Raw genomic sequence first — 22,881 nt, 5'->3', positions numbered from 1 at the left:
CTTTCAGTGGTGAGTCTCGATTTTGATCCGTTGTCGACTTGTGCTATTCCTTTCCCCGCTCCCTGACCCTGATTTGATTGCGTTTTGCAGGGGGTGAGCCGCAGGTGCCACCCCTCGAGGCCTCCGATCCCGGAGGAACGCGAAGTCAACCACCTGCACGCAGAGGTGGTGAAGAAGTGGAAAGAAGCAGCAGAGGCAGCTGCCGACAGGAAGAGGAAGAGGAAAGAAAAGCACGACAAGGCGTGCAAAATTCCACGCGCGGAGGGGAAGCCGCGGCCCGCTACGCCCGATTCCACGGATGAGGAGGAGGACACCTCGGATGCCGAGGTCAACCTTCCAGGTGATGACGAGGCGGCAACAGGTGCGGATTCTCCACCGGTCTATCAAGAGGCTGGCGACGAGGATGCACCAGTGACTCTGCGTGAAGCGAGGCCCACACTGGGGTTGTTGGTGGACCTGCCCCTCGCGGGGGCGGAGCGGAGGTCGCCCACGCCTGCGGCGGGAGGAAGGTCGCCCACGCCGGCGGCGGGCGGAAGATCGTCTATGCCCGTGACAGAGCGGAGGTCGCCCCTACCGGCGGCGGGTGAGGGGGTCCCCGCGCCCGCGATGTCGACGGGCAGCGACGGGTCCGCGGCGAGAGTGGAGACGCCCGCGCAGACGGCCTCGAGGCTTCAGGCCGGTCCGAGGACGACACCCTCGGATCAGTCATCAAGGGGCGTCAGTGTGCTGCGGGCCCGAAGGAGTGGCACGGGCAAACGCAGTATGAGCGCCCGTTCTGGGTAAGTGGTTTTGGTTTTGTTCTTTGCATTAATTTAATCGATCCCCCAATCCTGCTAACCTCAGCCTTTCTTCCCCGATTTCCAGTTCCGGGGTCGTCGCCAAGGATGCAGCCCCGCTCGCGCCGGCCAAAGCCCTCAAGACCGGGGCGCGCGCCACGCCGCACACGGCGCTGCAGCTCCCGCCTGTCGTAGATATTGTGGCGGAGGCCGCGAAGCTGCGGGAGGTGATGGCTCGAGGGGCTCGAGCGGCAAAACAAGCTCGAGCACCGGGGAATGGGGGCGATGCCGGCCAGAGTGGAGTTGAAGCAGCCTCTCAGGCTGACGCCGTGGGGGAGGCCGGCCGGGGCGGCGCAGATGACGCCACCCGGCCGGACGTCGAAGTCGAAGCCGATCGGGGCGACGCGGATAGCGCCGCCCGGCCGGTCGCAGAAGAAGAAGCTGGTGGGGACGCGCAGGAGCGCCCCACCAGCCAAACGGAGATGGAGACCCTCATCCCCGAGCCCCCGAGGGCTGGGGTCGAGGGCGTCGCGGAGGAGGAGGAGTCGGCACCGAGGGCGCCGGTGGTGGAGGAAACCCGCGTCTCGGTGCCTGCAAAGGCCCGGGACGAGGGTGCCGTTGCGGCAACGACGGCGCAGGCGGCACCGGAATGCGTGGTGCCGGTGGAGCAGTTGCCGGATAGCAGCGAGGAGTTCGGAGACTCGAGGGACATCGACCCCACTGCTGCGGCAAGCGCCGCTGACAAGATCGCCGAGTTTATGTCGGCATGCGAGGAGGTGCTCAACGCGGGGACGTCCGAGGGGCCCCATCATGGGGCAATCATCCAGTCCGGGGTCCCCCGAAATTTCTCCACGACGAGCAGGAGGAGGCCATCTGGCAGACGCAGATCGAGGCAGGCTCTCAGATTCGGAACCACCTCAATCGCGCCCTGGAGCTCCATAGGACGATGGATTACCAGATCAGTCAGGTAAGTGGCTCCCTCCCGAGAATCATTCGTATTTGGCCTTGATTTCGTGTGTTTTACCCACGCCTTTCTACTTGCAGCGGCTGAGGGACATCTCGCGCAAAAAGAGCGACGAGATGACCCGACTGTACTCCCAGGTGCGCTGGCTTGGGCAGCACAATGCTGGCTTGGTGCTCCAGAATATCGACGCCAACACCAAGATGACAGATGTGGGGGAGCGTCAGCAGACGCTAGAGGAGGAGCTGGCGCGGATCGCCGGCGAGCGTGACGTCCAGAGGGCTGCAGCAGAGCAGAAGGCTCAGGAAGCCGAGGCGCAAACCGCCAAGCTGCAGCGCACTAGGACGGCCCTCGAGCAGAAGGAAGCCGAGCTCTAGCGCAAGGAGGCCGAGCTCCAAGACAAGGAGGCCGAGCTCCAGCGCAAGAAGGCGACCGTCTCCACGCTCACCGGGACCCTCGAAGAGAAGGGCAAAGCCCTCGTGGGAAAGGAGGTGGCCATCCGGAATGCGGAGGCCGCCCTCAAGGAGAAGGAGAACTCCTTGTCTTCACTCGAGGAGGCCGCCCGAGTCCAGCAGGAGGAGGCGCAGAAGAATATCACGGGTATGTGCTCAAAATTTTGCTGTTGTTGGATTCTAATTTTTCGCAGCTTATCTTGGTTCTCTTGATCAGAGCTGAGGCAGAAAGTGGCAGACGAGACTGCAGCGAAGGAGGCGGTCAACACCGCGCTCATGGCGGCGCAGGTAGAGTACGCTGACCTGGAGCGGACCGCTGTGAGCGTGTGACAGGAGCACGAGGGGGAGGGCACCGTGTCTGGTAGCTCGGTGATCAGCCGCCTGCGAGCGCTAGGTGGCCGGATCGCCGAGCACGCCAAGAGCACTTTCCGCCTCGATGTCCTGTGAGCCCTCGCCGTGGCCTCGACGCACTATATCATGGACCTCCAGAGGGTGTCGTTGGGGTACGTCATTCCCAACGACCCCGATGCGGACGCCGTGTCAGCCATCATGGATGACGCCGACGCAGCCGCCGAGGAGTTCGCCACAGTCCTGGCCGGGAAGCTCGAAGCTGACATCCCCCCGATAGCCGAATTCGATGCTGCTGCAGACCCGCAAAGGGGGGATGATAACTTGTAGGGAGACTGGGCCTCGGAGCCCATGTAATGAATTAGTACTTGTCGTAATTGTACTTGTGAATTAAGAAATTCGTTATCGTAAATCGACAATGTGGCCCATCGAGGCCTTGTGCATTCGAGCCCTCGTTTTCTTTACTCTACTTCCGTGTTCTCGTATGCGACTTTGGTAAACTTCTGCGAGGAATTTCGCGTTCATAAGCGACTTAGGTGTGGGGTGGTGAGGGGGTGCCGTATCCCGGAGGCGTAGGCGGCCCCACGACTCGGCCGGCCCTGTACCGTAGTTGCTTATGCCTCGCGTCCATTTTTTCCAAGTGTACGAGAAACTTAGAGACGGAAATTTTTTGAAAAAACGTTGGCGATTTTTGGGGACGTTCAGGGGTCCCCCCCGTAGTAGCCCCCGAGGGAGGCTTGGCTTTGCCGAGGGTAAAGCCAGGCGTACCTCAATGTTTGTGCGCATCCGAGCCCCCGAGGGTCCGGAAGGTTCCCAAAAAATAAACAAGTAAATCATATTCCTTTATTGTTTCGGGAAATCGTAAATGCGAGTACAAACGGTGTACAAAAGGGTTTGGAATTTCAAGGATAGAAGCGACGTAGCTTAGCCTGAATGTTCCAAACGTTAGCTTTGGGCGTGGTTCATCGGAGTAGCTGCTCTGGGCACAGCGGAGCTCGCCGGTGGCTCAGCTGGTGCTGTTCGTCGGTGGGTCCGTCGTGTCGTTTGCCGCGTCGTTGCCCCGCTCCGCCAGCTCGACCATGGAGAACTTCCGGGCGAGATCGTAGTCCTCCTCGCTGGAGTCGTCGGGGCAGGCGAAGCAGTAGTCCACCGCGAGCTGGAACGAGCGGAAAGCGTCGGGGTCGCGGACCCCGGAGTAGTCCTCGGCCACCTCGGCCGTGAAGTTGTCCATGAAGAAGCTGATGTCGTCGGCGATCGAGCTCGCCGTCTCGGGGTAGGAGTCGTTAGGAGATGATGCGATGAGGTTGCGGATCGACAGGAGGTGATGACCCGGCAGATCCTCGTGCGCACTCACATTGGTGTTGACGGATGAAGAGTGGGTCGCAGCGGGGGTGTGCGTCCCGGAGGGAAGGGGCGACGCCGCGGTCGCGTCCTCATCGGGAGGCACCATCGCTGCAGTCGGTGGCGGTGAAGCGGTGACGTCCTCCGCCACGGCGCCGGGCTACGACCCGCCAGCCTCGACCCATGTGGGGGAGGTAGGGCGAGCCGTTCCCGCAGTCGGTGATTGTGAGGTGACGACGTCCTCCGTCGCGGCGCTGGACTGCGACCCGCTTGCCTCGACCCATGTGGGGGTGGCAAGGCGAGCCGCTCCGCGCCGCGCCATGCGCACTCGCCGTGCATGTCGGCGCGGGCGCCTCCCACGTCGGGACAGTGGTGTCGGCGTGTCGGGGTTGGTTCCGGACGGGAGGATGTCCGTGCCGTGGCCGTCGCCGGTCACGATGAAGTCGAGACTCCCGAACCAAATCACGTATCCCGCTGGGAGCGGATCCGAGGCGCCCATGGGTAATGGGTTGGATCTGCTCGCCATCCCTGGAGATCAAATGGGAACAAAAGAGAAAATGTCACGCAGCGCGTCCCCTATCTGGCGCGCCAACTGTCGGTGTCCTGACCCGGCGGTTCGGACCCAACTAGTAATGCTGCTGCGTGTTTCCTCGTCCCAAATGTTGATGCAAGAGGCAACACAGTAACGCACGGGTTTATCCTAATTCCGGCTGCGGGGCCGTACGTCCAGCAAGGGGGTGTGCGAGGGCACTGTATTATCTTGCACCGGAGGTGCCTGTAGTAGGGGGTACATGCGAGGCGAGAGAGGGGGGAAGCTCCCAAGTCTCTGCTAGAGAAGGAGTTGATTGAGGCGTGTGCCAATATTGGAGGCTCAGTGGTGCTGAGTGTTGCGTACTGTCGAATGGGTCTGATCGCGACCCCCTTAAAGGAAGCCCGTCTCCTACTTTTATAGACACAAGGAGGGACGGTGTACATGCACATGGGGTCGTGGAAGTCGTCGTCTTTCCCCCGAATCGCGGGGGTGCAGTGGTCGAGCACTGTGGGAAGTACACTGTGGGGCATGGTGTCGGGCGTGGCAGTCGTCCTGTGCATCGTCCTTGGCCTTGCGGAGATCGCGCCGGTGTCTTGACAGCCCCAGCAGGCGACGTGGTCTGTAGGGTGTACTGTCTTCCAGGTGTGGCGTGGCGGCGTTCCGTGGGTCCTGTAGGACAGGGTCTTGCATATATATATGCGCCAGCGGTAGTGGGGCACGTGGCGGTCCCGGGCCCCCCTGGGTGGAGCGCTAGCGCGTGCGCAAAGGGAGTCAGGGAGTCACGTGGAGGTCCCAGACTCCTCGAGGGGGAGGTCCGGGCCTCCGGCTGCTAGTGCTGAGCATCCTTCCTTGGGGGACGCATGGCGACGCCGGATCCCTTCCCGAGCAGGGGACGGGTCCGGGGCTGCTGGTGTGGTGAGGTGGAGTCCAGACAGCAGGAATTGGCAGAATAGTAATGGGAGCTGTGCCGAGCACGTCTCGTACCGCGTCGCAGGTTCCCAGAGTGTTGCCACAGCGTCCGGTATGGCGGAGCAGTGACCAGAGTTGGCGGACGGGACTCCGGTCACAACCACTGTGGGGAATGGCGGCCTGACGCCGTCTGTCCTGGGCGCTGTGGAGGAGTGGTTGGCATTTAATGCCTCCGTACGACGGGCGGGTGAGCGGAAGGGCCGTTTATCCTCTTCGTCCAGGGGTGACCTCGAGCGAGACGGAGACGATTCGCCCCGCTCGAGGGTAGGTTCGCTACCCTCGAGCGAGGCAGAGACGCAGGGCGCGGTCCAGGGTCTCGATGGGAGCCCTCGAGCGAGACGGAGATAACACCGCGGGTCCGAGGGGGGTGCGGATGGGCCGCGTGCTGGGCTTCTTTGAGTCCTTTACTTTCTTCCAAATTGGAAGGAGGCTTTAGGCCTGCGTGGGCTCAGTTGCCTAATATGTGTTTGCGTTTTTAGGGTGATTTTAGTAAAGTTAAGTCGGATTCAACCCCATTTCTGATAATATCTCCATCGCCGATAAGCTTTTCTCATAATTAAAAATTAGAAATTATGTTGACAGCGAAGACTCGATCAGAGTCCACTGTACAGACAGAATGGTGATGTGTAAGGCAATTAATTCGGCGCTAGCTCGTTGGGGGCAATTAAAATGATGTTTACAAGAGATATAACAAGGAGATGAAGCCGAGAGGAGCAAGCATGCAGTTCACTCAAACCGCCTGATGAAGAGGATAACAACAGTACATAATATATGTTTTTACACTGGGCTAACAGTGGTCACCCTTTTCGAAGGCTGATTAACAATATTATATAAATTTGATATATTTCTTAGCTCGTAACGTACAGGTGTATGATGCGATGTGATGGCCGACGGCACATGGTGAAGAGCAAGCTCCAGCTCAGGTGCGATGGATGATGACAAGCAAGCAAGAGTTTGGCGCCGATGCATCATGCAGTGGTGAAGGACAAATAAAGACTTACCCCTTGGAGACTTGATGAGTACATATAGTCATGAACGATCCACATTGTTAACGATCAGAGAAAACAGTACATGGAGGGTGAGATGGTGATGAAAGCGGTGTCAATCAAATCAAGAAGAAAGACGATAGTAACCTTGAGTAGGCTGCCCGTGTGGTGGGAGCGCGAAAGATTTGAAGGCATCAAAACTTGGAAGAGGCCGGACACGCGTAGACATCGGAAATAACATATTTGCCGGTTCGGGTCAAAATCGGGGACGCGTCCATAGGCTAGATGGTGATGAGCAGGGCACGTGGCATATTCACGCAGCTTGCGTCGAGACGAAACAAAGTTATGAAGCCAGCAGGTTGTATTGATGCTCCAGTAAAAAGTTGAGTGATTTTATCAATAAAGACTATTTGGATTGTATATTCGATGGAAGAACATTTTAGTCATTTGCTAGTCACCTATCTAAAGTTACAATCGGGACGGGGAGGCGCGGGGCCAGCCCGGCCACGTCGCCCCAAAATACCTGGGCCCTGCGATGGCTATCGTGTGGTTTGCCTCGCTGGCTTTGTGCAGTTCTGCAGGACACGCAGCCACCGGCTGCTTTGCGCTGCTCCGACGCGTGTGCAGCCTGCAGGACACGCAGCCGCCTGTCTAGCTGCTTTGCGCTGCCCCGACGCGTGGGCAGCCTTCGGTGGCGTGGCTTACTGGCTTCCTCTGCTGCAGTGGTGCTGATGCATACTGCTTCGCCGTAGCTCTTTCGCGGTGTTGGTTTTTTCTACAATTTTTTTCCGTGAAAAGAGAATCTTACCCGCATGCAGTACTAAATGAAGTCTATTTGCAAAAAAATTTTAGAGATGGGTGTAACTTTTCGCGACGAATCTAATAAAAGTAATTAATTGATGATTTGCTACAGTAATGTTACAGTACCATCCTCTTGCCATGCGGTCAAAAGTCTCATTAGCTTCATCTCGTAAATTTGCCAAGAGGTTTTGTAGGTGGTTTTGTAATTAGATTTTATTTAATACTATCAATAAATGGTCAAAGGTGCAAAAAGATCCACCAAATTTTTTCATCAACCTAACCAAACACGGTTGTTTGCGAGTATTTTGGAATAAATAATACTACCTGGAGCTGATTCATTGACCCTCTTTTGCTGTGCTGCTGTTTTCCCCTTCGATCCGGGGTAAGTTTGCCTTCCTCCCGTCCTCTCCATCTTTCTTCTTCTTTTGTCGTCTGTTTCGTGGAAGTCGAATTGTTGGTTCTTGCTCTTCACGACTTGCTGCGTTCAGATACATACAACTTTATCACATTCTTTTTTAAATGAATTTCAACACAAGTATTGCCTCCAATGTCTTTACTAACAAATAATGCATCAGACAAGGCAAGATATCACTTTCATACGTACATGTACAGAACATTGCACAGATGGAGGGCAACATCAAATTATGACCTGCGCCGTGCACATCAAATTAAGAACGCAAATTTTAAAGTAGTACTTATAGTGTCGAAGCCTCGTGTAATATATGCAGACTAATGACTATTTCGTTGGTGTGACTTTAATCTATGATGTAATATAATTTTGTACCATAATCTTATTCTCCTTTCTATCGCAACAACTTTTCAAGCACTGTTCTTTGCCGTGCGTATGGGCACTGTTCTTTGCCGCGCGCATGAGCGCGCGCAAAACACTAGTACATATGTGGTGGAGTATTAGGGCAGCCACCTCTGAGCATCTCTTTTGGGTGAAAGTCTTCTAATTTGTTTGCGAGAGATTCTTTGAAGTTTTAGAGAGAATTTTTTTGTGTCGTGCAGAGCACAATACGAGATTAAATCTTTAATTTGATTTTTACCATTTTAGTTTTGTATATGCTCAAGAGTGGCCGGACCACACGAAGTAATCCAATCATCAATTTCGTGTCTCTCGTGGGCATCGCAAGTATTTATCTTTTTCTCCATTTTTCGGGTGTTTTATAAATAATTTTTAATTTACGAGATTTACTTGATCTTTTCATAACTTACTTTTGGATCTATTACAGTTCAAGTTTGGTTAGAATCCATAGAGGTTTGAGGGAATAATATGTGTTTAAAATCTTGATTTTGTTCTTACCCTTTTCCCTCTTTCTTGTTCTGTTTCTGCGCAGGAGATTTTGGTGAAGCCACGTGGCGTGGAGCGCAACGCGCGTTGCGCACGCGGCGCGAGACACCAAGGCGAGGGCAGTTGGCCGGCCGGCGCAGCTGCCAGCATGCAGTGCGGCGGGCTTCGCGGCAGGTGCTCGCGCGGCCCAAGCCAGCCCAAGAGGGCCGCACGCGGGGGCTCATGCAGCGGACTTTTTTCTTTTTTATATTTAAAAAAAAATCAAAATTTCAAAAATATATGTCCGTTTTGAAAATTTTCAAAAATACTCCCGATCGCCCTATGGGGGGGGCGACATACGCTAAATATAATTTTTTTCTTCAAATTTGCAACGAGGTCCATGTCCGAAAAAATGAAACGGGGTCTGTCGCCCACCCCAAGGGCGACAGGGTCCCCTCACCCCTATATAAGCTCTAGCCGCCATTTCCTTATCATTTGAGCCTAAAAATTCAGAAAAAAGAGAGGGGTGAGGAAAAGAAAAGCGGCGAAACTCTGCCGAATTCCGCACTTGTGATCTACCGGTAACTTCCATATGAATCCGTTGATATTGTATAACAATTTAATTTAATTAGCGGATTAGCTGAATTAGATTTGGTGCTTTAGAACACCCGTTTAGTATTATAATTTGAGTACTATTACAGACTTTTTTTTAAATTAATTATGCATTAGAATAGAATTATGACAGTACCTTATTGATATTGCAGCATAAGACAATAGAATTATGACAGTACCTATATTTTCACGTATCGATTTGGTATACGATATGTGCATTATTTAAATCATTGTTCGTCTTTTGGGGCACCACACTATAGCGCCAATGTCTTTGACAGGATCAACCTACATTCCGTGGAGCAAGTGTGTAGCCACCGTACCTGAAGGAATTGATGTGTCAATGTGCTTCTGCGGTTCGTTATGCAAGTTCATGCAATCTGAGGTTTTAGGAGATGACTACGGCATGAGGTTCTTTATGTGTGAGAACTACGAATATGATCCACCTAAGCGATACGGCAAAGATCGGGCCAAGGTAGCAGGACAACATACGCTATTTTTCTTTGTGACCTAACATTGAGTTATGATTCTAACTTTTGTTGGACAAAGTCCCCTCCGCCTCTTTGTGATTTTATGCAGTGGTTCGACACCGTGCAGTCGCAGCAGGCAAAGGACTTTGTGGAACAACAAGCAAGGTGGGCTGCAGAACGTTGGCGCCGAATGAAGCACGAGGAACAGCAAGAGGAGAAGCGCAAGAAAGAGCAAGAAGAGATCCGCAAGAGGATGGAGGACGTGGATCATAAGGCGGTGGCCGAACGTGAAGCTGACAGAGAGAGAAAGCGAGAGAGGGCACGCCGTGTGAAGGAAGCCGGGCCCGAAGCAATTAGAAAGGGCAAATATCATCGATGAACTCAGTAGAGTAGTACCATGTAATCCTGGCATTTTACATTCCATAAGACATGGTAGGTTTAGATGCAACAAGAAATTATCTTGTCGCGTGCACATGCCACTGCAATTAGTTGTTTATGTTTTCAGTTGAGAGCTTGACTCTGTGTGTTGTAACTTTTACCATTAATTTGCAGTTGTAGTCAGGAATCTATGAAATGTTTGAACTTGTCCTTAATATTTTCGGAGCTTTTCATGTCACTAGAATACTAAAAAGTACACATTTAATTAATATAACGATAAGAAATAAGAACTAAGAAATGCATTACATAATGTGAACCATCAAATTTTACATCATAATACAACGATAATGAAACACACATCACACATGCAGTGGCATGGCGGAACCCGTTGCAAACTACGGTAAACAGATTCCGGACTAACCAAACATGCCTTAGGTAATTAAAAAAACACAACAAACACAACGATGCAGCATGTCACTAGCACTAGGGTAGTCCTAGTAGCCGTACCCCACGTAGCAAACTGCGTTGAGCCTTCTCCGCAGTATCCACCCATTGCAGGCGGTGCAGGCGGTGGTGCCGGAGGCGCAGGGCCCTTCTTCTTGTGACAAGGACAGTTGTAGTAAGGAATAGTGCATGGTTCATCCTGTGAACCGGCAGCATTGCTAGTATCATCATCTTCGTCGTCTTTGTTACCCTCGCTCACTTCCTCATAATGGTTCACCTTGCATTCCAGATCAAAGATTTTTATCTGGAGGTACTCGATGAACTCCTGAACAGAATCAATTGGTGCAGGATCGACCCACCTAGTAAAACCACAGTTTTCTGGAGCATCGAAAGACTGCAAAACAAATTTCATGTAAGGTGTCTCATTGAAGATAAAGAAATGAAACAACCGAGTATTACCCATGCGTGTGGACATTTAAAGAAACGCCGACCGCCATCCATCCCGTCGATGCACATCTGCACTAAGCAGTCCTCACCATGTCTGTATTTTGGCCACGGTTCTCTACAGTTATCGTATTGTCGAAGAGGAGTTTCATTGGTAAATTCACTCTTGTGCTGTGGCGGAAACTCAAACACTGGTTCCGGAAAGGAATCAGGTCCAAGAGACCCCTCCCATATTATGGGGTCTCCCTTTCTTCCCCCTTTTTCTTTCCCAAAACCGTAGTAATTCTTCCCGCTAGACCCACCTCCAGACATTGGGTATACAATGAGCTTTGGTGTTTGAGTGCTGCTGGGAGTTCACAAACTTCAGAGTATTTATAGGCGCACAAATGTCTGATACCCGGAGTGTGGAGTGTAAATGTGACTAAAAAGCCTACATGACAACACAGTGAAGAGGCTAGCTGACCTAACACTGAAAATGTTAGATTCGATTCTCGAAATGACTACTCGATGCATCTCTGTGCATGCAGACTCACATCACTGCATTGCTGCTGCTCGGTCGATCGCACCTAGATGCCGCCTTCCCCACTACACACCACAGACCTTCGTTGTAGAATGACAGGTCCGTCGTCCTCGCTAGAGAGACTGCTTTGAAGGTGAGCTGGTGTGGTTGCCGTGTTGTCACATCTTTTTGAAATGGTGGAATGGCACTGCTATTGGGTTGTTGTCTTTTGTCACGTATGTCTGGGCAAAGAATGCGACATTTGGGAAACCCGTGATCGCCGTGCTGAGCAGTGGCAACCTGTGATATCGTACTCGCAGCTAGATACACTATGGTTCCTATTTTGAGCTATTCGAGCGTGTAGTCGTCATCATCGTCGGCGGGATCTCGGCCGCTAACTCCTACCGCACATAACTTGTCCTTCATTAAATCACGGAAAAAATTCGCAAGAGCTTCCCTTATTTCACGAGTATTATGGAACCCACAAACATAACAAGTTCACATCAATAGTATCTATAGAAACAAATGACAAGTAAACTAGCACAATCATAAACATCGGATACAAATAAGCGGTCCACAACTATCTCATTTCAAATAAACATCAGAGATACAAACATCAGATATATCTAACCACCCCTAGGGCGTCGGACCCTCTTAGCCCTCTGCTGGGCACGGACATGGCCCTCGGAGTAGGTGAGAACATCCGGAGACCTCACCTGTCGCTCAGGACGTGAAAGGGGTTGCGGTGTCTGCTGCTGAGAGATCCCAAGTGGTGCTCCTCCTAGCTGTGAATACCCCAAGACATCGGGGTCACCTTGCGCGGCAGGCTCTTCTAGAGTCAAGCTGTCGAGGTCGTCTAAGGTGAAGCCCTCGTTATCTGGTCGAAAGGAGGAAAAAGAAGGTCCGGCGCCCGCATCGGGGTAGAATCCTACGCATAAAATGCGGATGTTAGCGTATGCTCGTGTCTTTCGTCATGACATGTAGAAACCGAAATACAAAACATAAACTAACCTGTGTAGGCCGGTATCTGTGGCACCGGTACCATCCCTGGATACGGTCCGCCAACTGGTGCTGTCCCTCTAAACATTCCAGTATGGCCGAACGCAGTAGCTGGATCGTATCCTGTTTGTGATATTAGTAAATATGTAGGAACACTTGATCTAATTTTAAAAAGATATGTACGTTACCTGCACTTGGGAAGAACTGCGACGTCAGCCCGTGCACGGTCGACGGACACGGGAACGACGACGAGGCCTGCGACGACCTGTGGCTGTCTTCGTACTGCACACGGCTTCCCAAGTTGTGCACTATCTGACGCAACTGGTCACGCTGCCTCGACCATGCCTCTGTCTACTCAAACTGGATCATTAGGGATCCGGCACATACCCTCGTCAGGTAAGTCGAGCAGTCCGTCTCCATCATGTTGCAAAGGCGAAACTGCATCCATTTAGTAAAGGAACAGTTAGAAACACATGAATTATCTTATGAATATTAATATATATATTTGCAAAAAAGATCAAGAGACTCACCGTGCCAGCTAGTGCCTCCACGTGGTGCCGGGCATAGCCATCCTGAAGCCTCGCCTGGTGTGGCTGCGGGTGAGTGTCAACATAAACTAGACGAGCCCGAGTCCGGGGTAAGTACCAGGTGAGATAAGCCCTAAAGGAGCTGTCTGTGTGTGGTCCTGTTGGATGGACCAAGTGCTCGTCTGCCTGTTCCCATTGGTCCACCCACGGCTGCATCTTGGTGAGCCAATCATCAGAGCACGGCAAGCCACTCCTTGACAACCTACAAAAGTGGACCACGAAGAATCGTTAGATTTGACACGAATGTATGAGCCAAGTTCATTCATAATTACCTGTGGTCCTGGCGACTGACACGCTCCAACGCGGTGGGCACCGGAAACTCCTGGCGCTGCCCAAACTGTCTCCTGACTCTCCAGGGGCAATATGCCTCAACCATGATGTCATAAACCAGGACAGCTGTAGTAAGCCACAGGCTCGCATTCGCGGAGCAGTGCGAAGACAGGCTTGCTGGTGCACGGGTAGCCACAGCCTCTGGGCTCTAAGGCTCCCAGACAACATCCTCGGGCGTCAGCATGTCGAGCTCTGAAACAAACTCAGGATATGCACGTCTAACCTGCGCATGCGCCCAGGACCTCTGTATTCCGAATAAGTAAAATTAAAAGTGCGCTAATGCATCATGTAACAATGAATAACAAAATTAGATTTGTTGCGAACGAACCTGACACCAGATCCAGATAGTTCCCATAGTGGGCCTCTCGTCCTCCTCGTCGCCGTACATGGCCCCGTGGTAAGGCTCGTGGCTGACCATGGGCCGACCAACGGCTAGCCTCTCGTACGACTAAAGCTGTAGCAGTAGTGGGCACCCTGCCAGGATAGCGTTCCCATGTGTCTTCATGCAGCCGTCGCAGAGTCCACGGTAAGTGGCTGCAAGTACCGCCTCACCCCAGCTATAGGGTCTTCATGCAGCCGTCGCATAACCATATTGAAACACTCTGCATAGTTCGTTGTCTGAATACCAAACCGTATTCCGTTGGTATCATAAAGGAATGACCATTTCTCCTTAGGTGCACCTCGAATCCAGTGTGAAAATGGCTTCTCAATTGAATCCCTAGCCTCTGCAGCCTGACTCGTGCCTGTTCCTGATGCCCTTACCTTCACTAGCTCTGCAGTCAACTGATCAAGCATAATGCATTAAATTTTCTCTGTTGATTTTGGGTGCACAACCTCTTAAACAGATTCTTAAGATCCCTGTTCTTGAAGTGGTCATAGAAGTTTGCACCCATATGCCTAATGCACCACCTGTTTTGGACATCGGGCCACAATGGAGGCATTGTCGCAGTTCCACGTTGCAATTTCAGTATTGATTGCAGCAGACCTACATGCCTATCACTAATAAGGCACACATCTGGACGTGCAGCAACAACATAAACCTTCACTCGTTCAAGTAACCAATACCAACTGTCTAAGTTCTCATTCTCAACAAATGCAAATGCGAGCGGAACTATTTGGTTGTTGCAATCTACCCCGATTGCGGTGAGTATCTGACCTTTATACCTTTGTAACGAACATGGCACCATTGATGCCATTTCGAGTGATTTTGGTGATCGAATGACAACACAACACTTGGACTAATATGATTGTTAAGATAATCATTCTCAGGCTTTTAGGTTCAAGTGATGACAAAGAGAAAGAGAAGATAGGCGTAGCAAGGCCCGATGGACTGCCCCTACGGGGGTTCCGCTACCCGGTTAGCGGACGGGGGTCGAGGGGGAGCCGCCCCTCGCGGCTCTCAGGGCAGAGCCCTGAAAACTCTTCGATTCAGGAGCACCGGAAGAACCGACGCCAGGGCATCGGAGCATCCGATGGTAGTCGGAAGAACCGACGCCTTGATACTTTGGTGCAGAAGGGAATCGAAGCCAAGTCAGCCTATAGGCACCGGTTGAACCGACGGTCCAAAATAGGGCATCGGTGCAATGGCCGTCCTTTGTACCAGAGACGATGTCAAGTGCCCAGAAGAAGTTTCTTCAGCACCGGTTCAACCGACGGTGCATCGGTGCATACCACCGGTGTAATGACGTCAGCATCCAGGAGAAGATTCTTTCAGCACCGGTTGAACCGGTGAGGCATCGGTGCATTGCATCGGTTCAACCGGTGGTCTCTGCGTCAGCTGTCAGGACTTCAACGGCTACTTCATGTTGTGAGTGACCGGATGAACCGACGCTACCCTGCCAAGAGGCATCGGTTCTTCCGGTGGTAGCAGATTTTCAGCTGACCGTTGGAGCAACGGCTACAAGACTTGGTGGCCTATATATACGCCTCACCCCGGCCATTTGAAGTGTGCTGGAGTTGCTGAACATCCCAAACACACCCAAGAACATCTCCAACCACCATAGAGCTTCATTGTACATCATATAGGCTTAAGCACACTTGTGAGAGTGCTTAGTGCTTGTTATAGGGATTAGTTCTTGCGAGAGCTCCCTTGAGAGAAGTCTTGCTGCGGCAAGCAACTTGTGATCCGTCGTGTGACCCTCTGTCTTGGTGTGGAGTGGCAACGACACTTTGTGCGGGGGAAGAGGAGGCCCCCTCCTTGGTGGAGAAGCTCCGTAGTGGATTTCGGCCGGGTGACCGAGAGAGACGGTGGCGGTGCACGAGACTCGGTGTCTTGTGGGCACTTGCCTTTGCTTGCCGGCATCGCCATTGGTGGCGTAGTGCAAGACGGTGATCGGAAGAGCCTCGGTGTCCCGTGGACGTAGGCGTTTATGCCGAACCACGTTACATGACCGTGTCTACTCGGGAGTTTGCATCTCTCTTGCACTTACCTCTTTACTTACCGCATTACGTTTCCGCACTTACTCTACCTTGCATTCCTTTACTTTCCTAGTTAGTTTGATTAGGATTAGCTAGGTTGCAAGTCTTTTTAGGGGTAAGTAGAGAGTAGCATAGATAAACCTTAGTCATAACTAGCATGCGTAGGACGTGTTAGGTTTATCTTATGCAAGTAGTTTGAGCCCTAGGTTAAAAAGCGATTAGCGACCCTATTCACCCCCTCCCCCTCTAGGGTCGGACACCCCAGTGATCCTTACAACCTTCCAGTCAGAAATGTGTCATCAATGCAAATCACCGGAAGACAACACTGAAATGCTCTAACACAAGCACCTATGCAAAAGAAGGCTCATTGCATAATTCTTTGCCCCCCTAGTCACGGCTGGTACGAGGTATGTGTCATAAAAGCTTTCAGGATTTCTATCAGCAACGTGGGATAACATACGAGGTAGGTTATCATATGATGCCTCGTATGTGCCGAACCGCATCTCGAACACCCTTTGTTTAGCCCGCCATGCCTTCAAATAACTAATGGCGTACTGGTAAGTCTGCTCAATGTGTCGAACAATCATTTTTGGCTCATAATTTAGGTTGTCCATAATCAACCCATATATTTGCTTTGCAACAAAGTCGCATGATATATTGCGATGCGAGGGAAGAACTTCTGACAGTAAACAAGTGTGCTCTGTCACAATGGAATATTTCCAGTTCGACTTCCATTTTCCCTTGAATGCATCTACTCGCCATGGACATCCATCATTCACACACTTCACCTCATATTCTTTACTGCCAGACTTTACGACTCTGAATTCTCGTTTCAATGATATTGCCCATAGTCTCACAGCATTTTTTACGACTTCAATGTTTGGATATGTTGCACCTTACACTACCTCATTCCCTCTGTACTCCCACTCCTGATTTCGTACGTCTTCTGCGACATGACTGCCAAAACCATGCTCCTTCCACTCTTTTGGCAATGAGTACTGCTCGTCATCAGATGAGCACTCATATTCTTCCATCTCTATTGCGGTTTGGTCTTCTGCCTCCATCTCGTCCACAATGCTATGTATCCTCTCTCCCTCATCAACAAGGCCCTGTGGTCTCATGTTTTGGTTCTCTATCTCTTCTGACTCATCTTGCTCAACATAATTGGTCTCTCTTCGAATACTCGGAGTTGCTTGATCTGCACCATATTGGATTTCATTTTGTGTCTTCTTTCGGATTTGAACAAGAATGGCCAGAGGCCACCCACGCTCTAGAGCTGCTTGCATGTACTTCTGCCAGTCATCAATGCTGTGTATCATCATCAATTCCCATAAATCACTTTCTACCTCCCAATTAACAGGAGACTGGACCCACGCTGCAGCCACTTACATATCGAACCAAAACTCATTTCCAAAGGTTTATCTATGGCGCTAGATGTGCACTTAAAGGCATAAAGGTCTACTCCATTTGGCCCATACAAAATATTGTAGTCACCATAAAATACTTGAAACTGCATCTTGCTCGACATATCTGTATATCACAGAATACTTATCGAGTTATACTCTTTACTTCACTATCTTATTCAATAATCCGTAAAAACTAAGTATGGAATTCAACTACAACGTATAAGTATTCATAACTACGTGATGACACTCAAATTCTATACTGCATATGCCAAATTCTATTCTAAATCGTAATTAATTTATAAACACGTCTCTAATTGTACTGCAATTGTAATAATAAATGCGTAGTACTAATTTTCTAAACTAATTTACTACTACGTAACTAAAGTATCATTAAACTCCTACTTAAATGGTTCTACTATAACACTAATTAAATTAAATTACTCTACAATACCAATGAAAAAATACATAAACTAAATGTACTAACCTGCAGATCACAAGTGCGGAATCCGGCAGGGCTTCGCCGCTTTCCTTCTCCTCACCCCTCTCTTTTTTTCTGGATTTTTGGTGGAATTTTCGGGCTCAAATGAGGAGGGAATGGGGTCGGATGCTTATATAGGGGGGCTGCGGCGGGCGACCAAGGCGCGGCGCGACGGCCGTCCCTGGCGCGGCAGGCGGGAGCCAAGCGGGTCTGCGCGACGGTGGAGCGCAGCGGCGGAGCCAAGCGGCGGCGGCGGCGGTTGGGGACGTGCGCGTGAAGGACACGGGGTCCCTCGCGGCTTCCGATAGCGGCCCGTCCGTACCGCGCGGTATTTGGCGGAGCGGAGGCCGTCCGCTGCTTTAGCGTACCTGTGTAGCGCACCCACGGCAGCAATTTTTTCGGTATTGTGGTACTGCAGGATGGCGTTGCGGATGGGTTACCGCACCCACTGCAGATAGCCTAAACACAGCCTAAGGCTATCTGCACTCGCGGTACTCTATTTCCTTCCTCTAAAAAAAATATTTCTGTCTGGTCATCAAGATTCTCTCCTCTATCTTCAGTTTCTCCGCACCCATGCATCCTCTATATCTTCCCTCTATACCAACTACCACCATGCGGGGCCCATAAGTCATACACTAATAAATTTTTTACACCCACCACCCCACCCACTCTCTATCTCCTCCCTTCTCTCTCCCCCGGCCGGTGGCAGCGCCGGCGCGCCCCTCCTCCGGCCTTCCTCGCCGACGCACCCCTCCTCCGGCATCCCTCGTCAGCGGTGGGTGGCGGCGTGGAGGCGGCAGCTCCTAGGCTGAGGCTGGCGCAGAGGACCCGAGGGCCAGATCCCTCACCGTGCCGCCCGTCCGCGGCCTCGATCCGGCCGGATCCAGGCCCGCCGCTCGTCTGCAGGGGCACAGCGGGTGCGGCTGGCGCCTCGACAAGCTGCGCGGCGAGCTCGGAGGCGCTGCGGCCGAGCTCGGCTCGCGGGAGGGCGGAGCAGGGCCCCCAATCTGCGTCGAGGCCTCGCCGCTGGCCGCGTCGGGACGGAGCTCACAGGAGGTGTGCCCCCTCGCTGCTCTCTCCATCGGCGGGCGGCGCAGCGGGGCGAGCCACACGTGGAGCGGCGGCGCGGCCACGACACGGCCATTACGCGGCCGCGTGGGCCAAGGCGGGGTGGGCCGCGCGCGGCCCACGGTGGTGCGGCGCGACGTGGTGGAGCGGGCACGACGGGGTGGGCCGCGCGCGCCGTGGTGGAGCGGCCGCGGCGGGCGGAGCGCCGGCGGCACAACTAGGCTCGAGCTCGGTTGCTCCCTCTCCTCTCTGCGCCGGCGAGGCCTTGTGGAGGCGAGGAGCAGAGCCCCATCCCCGACGGCCCTGGCCCCTTTCTCCCCCCTCTACGACGGCAAATTGGAGGAGCACGGGCCGCAGCCGAGCTCACCTCGGCTCCACCCCGCGCGGAGATCTCGGAGGCGGCCGGCCTCTCCCTCCCCTTCTCTCCCTTCCCGGCTGCGCCGGCCCCTGCTCGAGCGACCTCCACGCTTGGCGTGGCGGTGTGGCTTGCGGCGGCGCACACGGGCAGGGGTGCGACGGCGAGCAGCTGCGCGGCGTGCGGACGGCTCCGCTCGAGCTCGGGCTGGAAAGCAAGTGGTCACGATTTGGAGGAGGCCATCACGTCTATGGCCAGCTCGGGCCGGTGCGGTTGAGCAAGAGCGGCGGCGAGCAGCTGTGGCCACGCGGCGGAGGAGCGCAGGAGCAGCGGGGCTGTTGCTCGCGGAAGAGAGGTGGGGCCAGCGCGAGCCATTGCGGACGCCCTGGATTGCGCTTGATTTGGCGCACCTCCGCTCGTCCGCAAGCCTAATGGACCGCTTGCAGTACGCCGCTGCAGCAGCCCTTTACGCTATCGCGCACTGGAGGACGGTTTACGTCCCCAGTGCGGACAGCCTAAGACTCAGTCAGAGAACTGTATCTAGTATGGTCAAAGTTGGGCCACACAGTTGAAGTCATACTGATGACTACTGCTGTGGGGGTTACCATGTACACTTGCATCTCCGATTCCCCGGCCGTTAGTCGGATAGGGCGTCACAATCCAAAGCAATAGCCAGAACCTAGAGCAACCATGCACCTTGTACTACTACACCTCCTCCTCCACCTCGTTGTCACGCGGTGCTCCGGCGACGACGACCAGTTCGTCTACTCGGGCTTCGCCGGCGCGAGGCTGTCGACGGACGGCGTCGCGGCGATCACGCCGGACGGCATGCTCGAGCTGACCAACGGGACGCTCCAGCGCAAGGGGCACGCGTTCCACCCGTCGCCGGTGCGCCTGCTCCGCGGTGGCGGGGCGGCCGCGCGCGCGCGGTCCTTCTCCACCTCCTTCGTGTTCGGCATCCTGTCCGACCACGCCGGGCTCAGCGCCCACGGCATGGCGTTCGTGGTCGCCGCCGGCACCGACTTCTCCGCCGCCCTGCCCAGCGGGTACCTGGGCCTCCTCAACGTCACGAGCGACGGGGACCCCCGCAACCGCCTCCTCGCCATCGAGCTCGACACCATGCAGAACGACGAGTTCCGCGACATCAACGACAACCACGTCGGCGTCGACGTCAACAGCCTCCACTCGGCGCAGTCCAACTCCGCCGGCTTCTATGACGACCAGGACGGCGCCGGCGGCGAGCTCCGCTTCCGCAACCTGACCCTCATCAGCGGCGAGGCCATGCGGGTCTGGGTGGACTACGACGCCGAGGCCGCACGGATCGACGTCACCATGGCTCCGCTCGGCGTGCCCAAGCCTTCGCGGCCACTGGTGTCAGCCAGGAGCAACCTCTCGACTGTTGTCGCGGCTGACTCGGCCTTCGTCGGCTTCTCCGCGGCGACCGGCGGGACCCTGAGATCGAGGCACTACGTTCTTGGCTGGAGCTTCAGCATGGACCGTCCTGCGCCGGCGATCGACGTCGGCAAGCTACCCAAGCTGCCTCGCGCTGCCAGCAAGGACCGGTCGAGGATCCTGGAGATCGTCCTGCCGGTAGCAACCGCGGCCTTCCTCGTCGCCGCCGCCGCGGCCATCTTCCTTGAGGTGAGGAGACACCGGAGGTACGCCGAGGTGCACGAGGACTGGGAGCTCGAGTTCGGCCCGCACAGGTTCTCGTACAAGGATTTGTTCCATGCCACGGGAGGCTTCAAGGACTCGAACCTTCTCGGCATCGGAGGGTTCGGAAGGGTGTACAGGGGGGCGCTCCCGATCTCCAGGACAGAGATCGCAGTCAAGCGGGTGTCGCACGAGTCCCAGCAGGGCATCAAGGAGTTCATCGCCGAGGTCGTCTGCCTCGGCCGCCTGCAGCACCGGAACCTCGTGCAGCTGCTCGGGTACTGCCGGCGCAGAGGGGAGCTTCTGCTGGTGTACGACTTCATGCCCAACTGGAGCCTCGACAAGTACCTGCACGCTCGAGAAGAGGGGCAGCATCTCCGCGCTCCACAGCTGGACTGGGCCTTGAGGATCCGGATCATCAAAGGCGTGGCATCAGGCTTGCTGTACCTTCACGAGGACTGGGAGAAAGTGGTCGTCCACCGAGACATCAAGGCGAGCAACATCCTCCTCGACGGCGAGATGAATGGCCGGCTCGGCGACTTCGGCCTCGCGAGGCTCTACGACCACGGATCCCAACCCAAGACCACCCATGTGGTCGGCACCATCGGCTACATAGCCCCGGAGCTCGGGCGCACGGGCAGAGCGTCGCCTCGCACCGACATCTTCGCCTTTGGCATCTTCGTCCTGGAGGTGGTTTGTGGGCAGAGGCCCATCATCTCGGTCGCGCAAGATGATGGCGAGGTCTTGCTGGTGGACTGGGTGCTCCATCACTGGCAGAGCGGGTCACTCTCGGAGGCAGTGGACGCCAGGCTCCAAGGAGACGTCGACATTGGCGAGGCCTCCGTGGTGCTCAAGTTAGGGCTGCTTTGTGCACACCCGTTCGTCGACGCCAGACCCAGCATTAGACAAGTCACTCAGTACCTTGATGGAGAGGTAGCATTGCCGGAGCTTCAGCCAACCTACCAGATACCATCCACCTACGATACGTCAACGCACGAATCAAAGGGAAGCAACCGGAGCATATCAAGCCTTTCAGGGGGGAGATAACTTGCTTGTTATGCGTGTAGTTTATCTGATACTGATGATCATAATTAAGAGCTGCTGTAAGAATATGTGTGTATGAAGCTAACAAGGCAGTGCACCAAAGGCATAACAAAAAATTGTACAGATTATAATGCGAGTGAAGCAAATGGGCATAGTGATGAAATGGAGTGCAGCCTTTTGGCCTAGCTCACTTTTACAATATATGAGTCAGCAATCATCTGGCTTGGGTCCACTTCTCATAGCCCACGGAGATCTTGGGTTTAATTCAACGTAAAAGACTAGCATGATAGATGACGACTGCGTATTATATATATATATATATATATATATATATATATATATATATATATATATATATATATATATAATGCTTTCCCACACCAATTTCCAATATAAGACTAAACCTAACAATTTTCTGTCGCACGTTAGGCTCAACACTCTCTATCACGCACGACCCCTACTATGACTCCTGGAATGCATTATTATCCAAGGCCCCGCCAAATCATAATATTACTGGGTCCAAGAGTGATTGATGGGGGAGCCGTGTGCAGCGGGTGTACCTCCGTGCAGAAGACGGAGACCATGCCACTGGTACATAAATCAGGGGATTAGACTTAGATGCGTGATATTTAGCACTACAAATGTATGTGCTAAGTGGTCAAAAAAGTAAATAAGTAATAAGAACTTAAATAACACTTCAAAAATATATGTATTTTTTAAAAAAATATAAATATATGTAGTTTTATGTTAGTCCTAAGTCCAAGGTTTTTTTTATATTTGGTCATCAGAAGCTAAATAACTAAATGGGCGTACAATCAAAGTTTGATGGTATTAGTACAATTATTATAACGAAAAATACTGTTATGATATAAAAATTTCATATTTCAATGAGTATTTTTTTATAGAAATTGGTATCATATTACCTTGTAGACTGCGTCAATGTCCTAAATTACGTATATCTAGGATGTGAAGGAATAATAATTTTAAGTGCCACGTTTCAAAGAGATATTGGGTATATCGTTGTAGTTACTTTTGCCACATAACTGATTAAGCTTGACTGAATTGCCTTTGTGATGAATTTAACATCAAACTTTTTCGTGTGGTTTACTAGTTACTCTAGAGATATATATTATTGTGATGGACTTAGGACTTACAACAAAATTATCTGAGTATGGACTTACAGCACATCCACTGGCAGTACTACAGATCTTTATTTGGTCCTTGCTATTTGTCCCCAGCACAGTTGGATCCAGGACTAAT

At 52.9% G+C, this 22,881-nt stretch overlaps 1 protein-coding gene across 1 annotated transcript; it reads left to right on the top strand.

Moving 5' to 3' along the window:
• Positions 1–19,517: 19,517 nt before the first annotated feature.
• LOC120659682 (L-type lectin-domain containing receptor kinase SIT1-like) lies at positions 19,518–21,822 on the top strand. Its single transcript, XM_039937898.1, has one exon. It carries the CDS (start codon positions 19,615–19,617, stop codon positions 21,622–21,624), a length of 2,010 nt encoding a protein of 669 aa, XP_039793832.1. The 5' UTR covers positions 19,518–19,614; the 3' UTR covers positions 21,625–21,822.
• Positions 21,823–22,881: the final 1,059 nt, after the last annotated feature.

This window comes from Panicum virgatum, chromosome 2N (assembly GCF_016808335.1).
Source record: "Panicum virgatum strain AP13 chromosome 2N, P.virgatum_v5, whole genome shotgun sequence".
NCBI classification, from domain to species: Eukaryota; Viridiplantae; Streptophyta; class Magnoliopsida; order Poales; family Poaceae; genus Panicum; species Panicum virgatum.
This window is presented reverse-complemented; position numbering and strand designations above follow the sequence as displayed.

Excerpts from the sequence above, each read along its gene's own strand:
- LOC120659682 (XM_039937898.1), top strand. The coding sequence starts at position 19,615 with ATGCACCTTGTACTACTACACCTCCTCCTCCACCTCGTTGTCACGCGG.